Genomic DNA, 12,041 nt, shown 5'->3' with positions numbered 1-12,041 from the left:
ATTTTAAATCTATCTTAGGAATTTCCTTTCTTTTTCTAATTTTATGTTTTAACTGACAAATAACAATTCTATATATTTCTGGGGTACAGTGTGATGTTTTTATATATGTTTACATTGTGGAATGATTAAATCAAGTTAATTAAAGAGTATGTCCTCTCTCGTACTTTTTTTTTTAAAGAAACGGCTCACTCTGTTGCCTGGGTTAGAGTGCAGTTGCATCAGCCTAGCCACTGCAACCTCAAACTCCTGAGCTGAAGCATCTGCCTCAGCCTCCAGAGTATAGGGACTATAGGTGCATGCAACCATGCATGGAAGAAGGGAGATCCAAAATCTCAACTGCACTTAGCCATAACTTAGGCTCTGCAACAGGTTACTGAGGGATGGGGTGAGAAACGCTGATATTATGCCCCTTCCAGAAAGATACCTTAGCTCTTGATTGGCAACTTAGGGAAGAGGGAGCCCTGTATTTTTGGCTGAACCTGCCTGGAGTAGACTTCTGTCACACTGGGCTGGGGGAAGGGAGAAAGAGAGGGGGTCTTGATTCAAATGACACAGGATTTCACTGTTCCTAACAAATTTAATGTATTTTCTTGAATAAATGTATCTTCATTTATATATGCTCTTAGGATGTGCTATGGTTTGAGTGTGTCTCCCAAATAGCATGTGTTGGAAACTAAATTCCCAATGTGGCAGTATTGAAAGGTGAGGCCTTTAAGAGGTGATTGGATCATGAGGGCAGAATCATTGGATTGATCTGTTCATTCATAAATTAATGGATTAATAGGTAATCATAGGAGTGGAACTGGTGGCTTTATAAGGACTGGAGGAGAGACCTGATCAAGCATATTAGCACATTGAGTCTCTCACCACGTGATGTTCTTTCAGGACTCTGTAGAGAGTTCTCACCAGGAAGAAGTCCCGCACCAGATGCCCAGCCATGTCCTGGAACTTCCCAGCCTCCATAATTATAAGAAATATATTTCATTATAAATTATCCAGTTTGAGGTAACCAACCAAATACAAACTAAGACAGGATCATTTGTAAAGGCTTTAAGTGATTATATTTTAAAACAATTTTCACCAGGTCCCCTGGGAGCATAGGTTCACAGATCTTTCACATTGCAATTCTGGAAATCTCAAAATTTTTCCATATAAAGTATGGCTAACTTTTTCTCTTTCCTTCCTAAAAGAAATAATTAACTCCTCTTTTACTCTTTCTGTGTGTTGAACATACTGCAATTGTAGCAAATCATATTTGACTAATCTCAGCTGTGGCTTCTTTCACAGGGTGTCTGGTTCTGGTTAAAAAAAAAAAATGTAGGCTATATAGACCTAATTTCTTAAGCTATAGAAAACAAAAATCTACATGTTATGCAATGATTGGACAAAAATGTCTTGAAAATTATTCCAAATTTCTGTTCTGATATCTTGGGATTTATTTTCTGAAGCTACGTGGTCTAGTCAACATGACTAAATAGCATTCATATGTGTAAACTTTATCTTGAAAATATAGGCCGTAGAGTCCAGTGAGTTTCTTAGGAAAAGTCCATTTAAGCCTTGCTACTTTTCTTAGCTTGCATTCCCTTTTAATTTTGGGGAAAGATATTTATTAGTATAAACTTATTACTGTATTTTTTAAAGCTTTTCTACTCTGTTGAGATGACTTCCTTCTTAAGGAGCCAGGTGATAAAATCATTTCTCTGAATACTTTAAATTATGTCTTTCAAAGATTTAAATACACACCGTATCATGTTGATTCACATTCTTTCTATTATTAATATGTAAATACCTTTTCCCTCTCCTCTGATCCCCACCCCCATTTCCCTGAGGAACTATTTATTAGTATAAACTTATTACTGTATTTTTTAAAGCTTTTCTACTCTGTTGAGATGACTTCCTTCTTAAGGAACCAGGTGATAAAATCATTTCTCTGAATACTTTAAATTATGTCTTTCAAAGATTTAAATACACACCGTATCATGTTGATTCACATCCTTTCTATTATTAATATGTAAATACCTTTTCCCTCTCCTCTGATCCCCACCCCCATTTCCCTGAGGAACTATCCATTACTCAAAATTTTTCAAGTTGTACATGAGAGCTCAAGTAATATTTAGGAAGTCTCTAAAGAAATGACTCGCACATTCTGTTTTGACATCTTTAATATTATCCCCCAGTTTAGCTTTCATGAAGCCACCCAATCTAAAACAGATGCCTAACGGGCATTTGCCTCTGTGATTCTTGTCTTAAAAATACAGGATATAGTGTCCAAGGAGTTATCTGGGCAATCTGAAGATAAAGATGTACAAAATGAAAGAGAGAGAATCCTGGAGCTGCAACCTCAGGAGTTGCCGAATTCCACAATGCTTATTAAGGAACTGATAAAGGTACTGTAATGCCATTTAATGGCCAACATATGCTAGTTTCATTCCTCTTAAGAGCATGCCTTTGGTGCCAAGGGCTCATTGTGGTTCTTCAGGATCTATGTATATTCTCCCAGTAGAACACAAGAGTCCTTGTGAAACTGAGGTAGTGGTCCATAGGGGTCTGAGGTATTGAATTTATTTGACCTGTAAGTATTCTTTACTTAATTATGTTTCCTGGATTTTTTTTTTAGATCTATTTTACCTATCCAGTCATTCTGGCTGTAAAAAACATCTCCCTTGCAATCCAAAAAGGGGAGTGCTTTGGATTGCTTGGCTATAATGGAGCTGGAAAAACGACTACCTTCCACATTTTGACTGGGGAGACGAGTGCTACTTCTGGGGAAGTGTTCATTGATGGCTTTAACATCACCAAAAATATTGTAAAGGTAAGAAGCTGTTACAGTCTAAGACATAAGAAGCATAATGCCTCAGGGGTTGAGGTAACAGGCAGATGGCTAGGGATAATAGAAGGGAATTGTGGTAGGTCTTGATGTTGCTGCAGTCATTGGATCCTTGAGAGAGAAATTTTTGAAGCGAGAGTGAAGCAATAAGAGTAGAATCTAAAACAAGAGTGAATTTTTTGTGTGTGTTCTTTGAAACTATTGGAATAAAAGGCAAGTTTTTTCAACAGCACATCTAACGGATGCCAGATGAGATGCTGTAACAGTGTAAGGATTGCAGAACTGGACAGAAAGAGATGATCTGCAATTCAGTTGTAACTGAGGTCTTGGTACATCTTACTGAGAGCTCTGAAGCAAGATGGCCTTTCAGAGTCATCCCAAATCAAAGCAAGGTCATCAGCTTTTGTACCTCTGCATTATCCAGTCATTGGCTACACATGCCACCTGGGAGAGAGGGTGTAAACCTTAGGAAGAAGCTAAATGTGGAGAGAATTTCAAGAAGAGATAGTCAAAGTTTGTCAAATGCCTGGAAATCTCAGGCAAGTTAAAGACTGAATAGTATGGATTTGATTTATTAGTAGAACTTCATGGATGAGGTTGGCAAGAATAATTACACTAGGATCAGGTGGGTGGTAGTGATGACAACCTTAGTAGTGTAATTCTTTCCTCTTCATTTCACATGGGCCACTGTCACCATGGAATCAGGAAGATGGGGTGGGGGGAGCTTTATGCTATAGGAAAAACAGTAGTCTAGTAAGGAGAAGTGAAACTAAAAATGTGGGTTATACTTTGAAGAAAGTTTGCTGTGGGGCAAAGGAAAGAACTAGAATTCACCCATATATCTGAGAAGGAGACAGAAAATATTTCATATGTTGAATAACTTGAATACATTTATACTATAATGGAAGAAGTTGAAGAAATAGAGGAAGGAGTGATACATCGTGGCAGGAAGTGAGTTGTTCCTGCCAGCTGGTCCTTACAGAGGAAGGGATATGTGGGTCTCCCCTAAATATCCTTCTCCATACCACTTATCAAATCCTCTTCAGTGGCATAAGGATGGTGTAAAACAGTCCAGTCCCCTGACTGTGAGGAATGCAGAAAAGGATTAAGTGAATTTGGTGCCAGGGAGTAAAAGCTGAATTGGGAAACAAAGAGATAGTCCATTTAAAAATGTCAAATTTAAAAAGAGACCAGGCATACAGACAATATTTGAGCCTTTTGCAAGGACTGATTCTGAGTTCAGTAAAATCTGAGGGAATTTTTTCAGAGAATCTCTACAAGTTTGCTATTCTAGAACATCTCTCACATTTTATATGACAGATGGTGATATCTTCATTTATTCAAGCATTTAAAAACCATCTTTAACATTGTCTTTTTATTATGGTAAAAATACATTCTACGAGATTTATCATTTTAACTATTTCTGAGTGTACAATTCAATGGCATTAAGTACATTCACATTCTTGTACAACCATGGCCACCATTCATCTCCAGAACTTTTTAAACTAAAACTGAAAATCTGTACGCATTAAACAATCACTGTCTTTACCCCCAGGTAACCATTGTTCTACTTTCTGTCTCTATGAATTTGACTGTACTAGGTACTTCATATAAGTAGAATTCATATAATATTTGTACTTTTATATCTGACATACTTCATCTGGTATAATACCTTCAAGGTGTACCAGTGTATTAGAATCTCATTCAGTCTTAAGGCTGAATAATATTCCATTGTAGGAGCATACAACATTTTGTTTATCCATTTATTCACTGATGGACATTTGTATTGTTTGTACCTTTTGGCCACTGCATATAATACTGCTATGAACATTGGTATACAATTATCTGGTTGAGCCCGTGCTTTCAATTAACTTGGGTATATACCTAGAAGTGAAACTGCAGGATCACATGGTAATTCTATGGTTATTTTAAAAGGAACTTCCATATTGTATTCCACAGCTGTTGCACCATTTTATATTCCCACCAGCCATGCACAAGAGTTCCAATTTCTCTGCATCGTCACCAACACTTCTTAACTTTTTTTTTTTTTTTGAGACAGAGTCTCACTTTGTTGCCCAGGCTAGAGGGAGTGCCATTGCATCAGCCTAGCTCACAGCAACCTCAAACTCCTGGGCTCAGGTGATCCTCCTGCCTCAGCCTCCCGAGTAGCTGGGACTATAGGCATGCACCACCATGCCTGGCTAATTTTTCTATATATTTTTAGTTGTCTGATTAATTTCTTTCTATTTTTAGTAGAGATGGGGTCTCGCTCTTGCTCAGGCTGGTCTCAAACTCCTGACCTCAAGCGGTCCTCCCGCCTCAGCCTCCCAGAGCGCTATGGTTACAGGCGTGAACCACCAAGCCCAGCCAACTTTTTTAAAAAAAATAATAGCCATCTTAATGGGCATGAGATAGTATCCCATTGTGGTTTTCGTTTTTGTTTGTTTTCAAGACAGGATCTTTTTGTGTTGCCTGGGCTAGAGTGCAGTGGCATCATCATAGCTCACTGCAACCTCACACTCCTGGGTTCAAGTGATCCTCCTGCCTCAGCCTCCCTAGTAGCTGGGACTATAGGTGTGTGCCACTATGCCCAGCTAATTTTTTGATTTTTTGTAGAGATGGGCTCTCACTATGTTTCTCAGGCCTGGCCTCAAGCCAACCTCCCACCTTGACCTTTCAATGTGCTAGGATTAGAAGCATGAGCCACTGTGCCAGGCCCCATCATGGCTGTGATTTGCATTTCCCAATTTGTAATGTTGGGCATTTTTTCATGTGCTCAATTGGCCATTTGTGTATCATCTTTTGAAGAAATACCTATTCAAGCCATTTGCACAATTTTAAATTGGATTGTTTGGTTTTTATTGTTGTCGCATTGGAGGAATTTTTTATATATTCTGGATATTAATCTCTTATTATATATATGATGTGTAAATATTTTATCCCATTCTGTGGGTTGCCTTTTCCAGTGTCCTTTGGAGAACAAAAATTTTAATTTGATGGTGTCCAATTTATCTAATTTTTTTGTTGTCTGTAACTTTGGTGTCATATTCACAGAAATCAATGCCAAACTCAATATCATGGCCACATTGGTAAGCCTCAGTTCAGTGACCAAACTATTGATAGTTCAATTCTATTTCTCTGGCTCCTAGGCTATGTGTAACTGAATCCAAATCAACAGAAAGGTTTGACTAATTTCTATAGTAATACACTTTGCAGTCTCCAGTTGGGGATAGGGGTGGGGGCCAAGAGAAGGGCTTTGCCACTGGTTCAGCCTCACTATAGAACAAGATGTACACATGGTTGTGCAAGTAGAACAGTGCAGAAACATCCATGGTGACCATGCCCCTTGGAATTCCTGATTGATGAGGATAGTATCTCATATTCTAATACTCCTCCAAATTGATGGGATCTAAAATTTCATTTTTAACTTCTTTATCCCCAAGATCATTAAAACTGAATTAGGAAACCTATTATCCCAATACCCTACAATAGATTCAACAGCCATAATTTTGTAGCCCTTTAGGGAAAAAATATCTCGGTAGGACTCTTAGAAGCATGGCTTGGAGGACTGCAGGTCTTCCATCTCATCCATGGATACAGAGTGCAATAAGTGACTTGGATCTTTACATAAGGCAATTCTTGTAATTAGGTGAGGCCAAGAATTGGCTATTGTCCTCAATTTGATGCCTTGCTGGAATATATGACTGCTCGGGAAATAATGATCATGTATGCCAGAGTATGGGGAATTTCTGAGCGCCAGATTAAGCCATATGTGAAGAAATGTTTGAACTCACTGGAACTGGAGTCTCATGCTGACAAGCTTATCAGCACCTACAGGTGAGTCACTATGCTGCTGCTCTTCCTTGTTAATGCTACATTATGAGATGTTTCCTTAATATTCCTAATGTTTGAAATAAATGCCCACATCTCCGCCTAAGCTGCTATGCCCACAATTACCTAATTGCAAAACCATTTAATGTTCTGGTAGATTTCAGATGCCATTAATAAGTCAAATCAATGTAGTCCCACATCTTTCTCTTACAGAAAAGAAACTCAAAATCTTAGTTATATTTAAACTGTGGCCCTGAACCTCAAAAGAAAACATCTTCTTCCTATTGTCCCTGTGATTCTTTATCTCTCAAATAAGGAGTAATATAGGCCCTTGGAATTATGATGGGGTTTATGTGCCTGGGAAACCATGACAGCCTAAAAACATGTAAATAGATGCTGTTGATAATGCTGTCAAATCAGTACCAAAAATATCACTCTTCTATATCTCAATTTAAAATGAATTGATATATACCCCTGTACTTTGGGCTGCTACTTTATCAAAGTTATATTTAATCAGCATTGAGGATTTCCATATTTAGTGTTTGCTGGGACTCTCAGCATTTGAGACATTTGTGCTAGATCTCTCCTGTAAATAGCTGATATGTATAGCCTCCTCTTCTTTCACTTTCACTTTCTCTCTCCTTCTTTGGCCATATAGTGGAGGAAACAAACGTAGGCTCAGTACTGCTATTGCCCTAATGGGAAAGCCCTCAATTATCTTCCTGGATGAGCCATCAACTGGCATGGACCCAGCAGCCCGACGCCTGCTCTGGAACACAGTGACACAAGCACGTGAAAGTGGAAAAGCCATCATTATAACCTCCCACAGGTGTAGCTCATCTAGAGGCTTGGTTGAGGGTTGGAATGAGTTTTAGTGGCTATAAGAGGGAATTATTTGGGGCCAGGAATGTTGGACAGTGAACTTTCTTGAGTTTGTGAGCTCCTCATTAGGTATTAGAATGCACATTAATCCTAATGAATGAAATGGGCAGGAATCCTCATTTAGTTAAAAAATCAAGAATGAGGAGAAGATAGGACTTCAGGAGATGTTTTATGGGAGGATTGGGCACTCTATTGTTTATCATTTGAAAAATCCCCACTTTCCAACTATGAGCTTTATGATTGGCAAGGGCAACTTGTGATTGAAAATAGGGTCACAAAATCCCGGCTCTGATTAAATTGCACAATGTTCTCCAAAGGAGAACTTTTTAGCCTTACAATGATCTGCTCTCCTTTTTTTGCAAGTATGGAGGAATGTGATGCCCTCTGTACCCGTCTAGCCATCATGGTGCAGGGGAAGTTTATGTGCTTGGGCAGCCCTCAGCATCTCAAGAACAAGTTTGGCAATATTTACATCCTGAAGGCCAAGGTCAAGACTGAGGATAAGTTAGAGGATTTTAAAACGTTTATCACAACAATATTTCCAGGTAAATTAATTTGTGCTAACTTTGTTAGAAATATGTTAAATTATATTTGTTGTTCTCATCAGCCCTATGATTTATACCTTCAAGTTTCCTATGAGTTACTGATATTTATTGATTTTTGATACTACTCCTTTTGTGATGTTTGATACCATAACGCTCTTGTGTTAGATTATGCTAAAAAGTGTCACAAAAAACAGAGGTTCTCAAGAGCTCTTGCCTCACCTAATAAGACAGTTTTATATTTGTGCTCTCATATAAATTATATGTCTAAAGTAATATTTTTCAGCATAGAGTAGACAAAACAAAAAAAGAAAAGTATAGGCCAATATCTCTGATGGACATAGGTGCAAAACTCCTCAAAAAATACTATTAGTAGCAAATCAAATTTAACAACACATTAAAAAGATATTTAATCATGAACAAGTGAGATTCATCCCAGGGATGTGAGAATGGTTCAACATATGCTTATCAATTCATGTGGTACATCATATCAGCAGAACTAAGAACAAAAACCATATGATCATTTCAACCGATGCTGAAAAAAGCATTTGATAAAATTTAACATTCCTTCATAAAAAAAACTCTCAAAAACCTGGATATAGAAGGAACTTACATCAACACAGTAAATGCCATATATGACAGACCCTCAGTAAGTATCACACTGAATGGTAAAAAACTAAAAGCCTTTCCTCTAAGATCTGGAACAAGACAAGGCTGCCAACTTTCACCACTATGTTATTCAACATAGTACTAGAAGTTCTAGCTAGAGCAGTCAGACAAGAAAAAAAAATAAAAGGCATCCAAATTGGAAAGGAAGAAGTCAAATTATCCTTATTTGCAGATGATATGCTCTTATATCTAGAGAAGCCTAAAGACTCCACACAAATATTATTAGAACTGATAAACAAATTCAGTAAAGTTGCAGCATACAAAAATAAATATATAAAAATCAGTTGCATTTTTATATGCCAACAGTAAACAATCTGGAAAAGAAACCAAGAAGGTAATCCCATTGACAATAGTATGAATTAAATAAAATACCTAAGAATAAACTTAACCAAATAAGTGAAAGATGTCTATAATGAAAACTATAAAATATTGATGAAAGAAATTGAAGAGGACACAAAAAAGAGAAAGATATTCCATGGTTGTAAATTGGAAGAATCAATATTGTTAAAATGCCCATACTACCCAAAGCAACCTACAGATTCAGTGCAATTTTCATCAAAATACCAATGATGATCCTCATAGAAATAAAAAAAATAATCCTACAATTTATATGGAACCACAAAAGACTTGGAATGGCCAAAGTTATTCTGAGCAAAAAGCACAAAACTGGAGGAATCACATTACCTGACTTCAAATTATACTACAGAGCTTTAGTAACCAAAACAGCATGGTACTGGCATAAAAACAGACACATATACCAATGGAACAGAATAGGGAACACAGAAATAAATCCACACACCTATAGTGAACCTATCTCCATCAAAGGTGCCAAGAACATACAATGGAGAAAGGACAGTCTCTTCAATAAATGGTGCTGGGAAAAATGGATATCTATATGCAGAATAATGAAACAAGATACTTACCTCTTACCATATACTCAAATTAAATCAAAATGGATTAAAGACTTAAATCTAAGACCTGAAACTATGAGACCACTAAAAGAAAACCTTGGAGAAATGCTTCAGAACATTGATCTGGGCAAGAACTTGAGTAATACCCTCAAAGCACAGGCAACCAAAGCAAAAATGGACAAATGGCATCACATCAAGCTACAGAGCTTCTGCACAGCAAAGGAAACAGTCAACGAAGTGAAGAGACATCCCACAGAATGGAAGGAAATATCTACAAACTACCCATTTGTTAAGGACCAATAACTAAACTATATAAGGAGCTCCAACAAGTCAATAGTAAAAAAATGACATTACAATTGATAATCACAGAAATACAAAGGATTATTTGAGACTATTATGAAGAACTATACATCAAAAAATTGAAAAAACTAGAAGAAATGGGTAAATTCCTGAACACATACAACCTACCAAGATTGAATCAGGAAGAAATAAAATCCTGAACAGACCAAAAATGAATGAGATAGACAAGAATAAAAAGTCTCCCATCAAAGAAAAGCCCACAGCTTCATTGCTGTTTTATCAAATATTTAAAGAAGAACTAATGTCAATTCTACTCAAACTATTTCCAAAAAATGAAGAGGAGGAAATACTTTCAAACTGATTCTGCAAAGCCAGCATTACCCTGATCCCCAACCCAGACAAGAACACAACAAAAAAAAGGAAACTACAGGTCAATATCCCTGATAAAGATAGATACAAAAATCCTCAACAAAATACAAGCAAACCTAATTCAACAACACATTAAAAAGATCATTCACCATGATCAAGTGGGATCCACCCTAAAGATGCAAGGATGGTTCAACATGTATAAATAAATAAATGTGACACATCACATTAACAAAATCAAGAACAAAAATTATTTCATAATTTCAATAGATAGTGAAAAAGAAAACATTCAATAAAATTCAAGCCATCCTGATTTAAAAAAACAACTGTCAACAAACTGGATGTAGAAAGAACATACCTCAAAACAATAAAGGCCATATATGATAAACCCAAAGCCAACATTATACCGAATGGGAGAAAAATGAAAGCCTTTCCTCTAAGATCTGGAACAAGACAAGGATACTCACTTTAACCACTTTTTATTCAGTATCGTACTAGAAGTCCTAGCTAGAGCAATTAGCAAGAGAAAAAAATAAAGGGTATCCAAATTGAAAAGAAGTAAAATTATGTTTGTTCACAGATGACATGATCCTGTATTTAGAAAAACCTAAAGACTCCACCAAAAATCCCATAGAACTGATAAGTAAATTCAGTAAAGTTGCAGGATACAAAATCAAAGTACAAGAATCAGTGATATTTTATATATTCCAGCAGGGAAAAACCTAGAAAAGATATCAAAAAAAATCTCATTTACAATAGCTATCAAAAAAATACCTAGGAATAAATTTAACCAAGGAAATGAAAAATCTCCACAATGAAAAATTATAAAACACTGATAAAATACATTGAAGACACAGAAAAATGGAAAGATATCTTATATCTCATGCTCATAGATTGAAAGAATTACTATTGCTAAAATGCCCATACTACTAAAAGCAATCTACATGTTCCCATTTGTATGTGGGAGCTAAAAATATTGATCTCATGGAGGCAGAGAGAAGAATAATGGTTACCAAAGGCTAGGAAGGGTTGGGGGGATGAAGAAAGGCTGATTAATGGGTATAAACATACAGATACACAGAAGAAATAAGTTCTAGTCTTTGATAACACAGTATGGTGATAATAGTTTGTTGTATATTTCAAAATAGCTAGAAGAGAAGATCTGAAATGTTCCCAACACAGAGAAATGATAAATGTTTGAGGGAATGGATATCTTAAATATCCTGATTTGATCATTACATACTATATGCATGTGTCAACATATTACAGGTACCCCATAAATATGTGATTACACATACATGATTATACATATTTATGGGATACAAATGGCCAACAGGTACATGAAAAGGTGCTCACCATCTCTAATCATAGGGGAAATGCAAATCAAAACCACAAAGAGATATTACCTCATACCTGTTAGAACAGCTATCATCAAAAAGACAAAATATAGGTGTTGGCAAGAAGAATAGTTATGCACTGTTGGTGGGAATGCAAATTGGTGCAGCCATCATGAAAAATAGTATGACATTTCCACAGAAAATTAAAAATAGAATTACCATATGATTCAGCAATCCCACTAATGTATACCCAAAGGAATTTAAATCAGTATGCTGAAGAGATATCTGCACTACCATGTTTATGGCAGCATTATTCACATATAGCTAAGATACAGGAGCAACCAGGTGTCTACCATCAGATGAATGGATAAAGAAA

At 36.5% G+C, this 12,041-nt stretch overlaps 1 protein-coding gene across 1 annotated transcript in view; it reads left to right on the top strand.

Moving 5' to 3' along the window:
* LOC105810896 (ATP-binding cassette sub-family A member 3-like) overlaps window positions 1-12,041 on the top strand; it is a 103,136-nt gene that overhangs the window by 88,915 nt on the left and 2,180 nt on the right. The window contains exons 22-26 of the mRNA XM_012644943.1: window positions 2,259-2,387; window positions 2,618-2,812; window positions 6,477-6,664; window positions 7,317-7,487; window positions 7,904-8,085. Coding sequence (XP_012500397.1) covers window positions 2,259-2,387; window positions 2,618-2,812; window positions 6,477-6,664; window positions 7,317-7,487; window positions 7,904-8,085 — 865 coding nt within the window. The remainder of the gene's footprint in view (window positions 1-2,258; window positions 2,388-2,617; window positions 2,813-6,476; window positions 6,665-7,316; window positions 7,488-7,903; window positions 8,086-12,041) is intronic.

The sequence above is a fragment of the Propithecus coquereli genome, unplaced genomic scaffold (assembly GCF_000956105.1).
Source record: "Propithecus coquereli isolate 6110/MARCELLA unplaced genomic scaffold, Pcoq_1.0 Scaffold223, whole genome shotgun sequence".
NCBI lineage: Eukaryota > Metazoa > Chordata > Mammalia > Primates > Indriidae > Propithecus > Propithecus coquereli.
The sequence above is the reverse complement of the archived record's forward strand: the minus strand, read 5'-3'. Positions and strand labels throughout refer to the sequence as shown.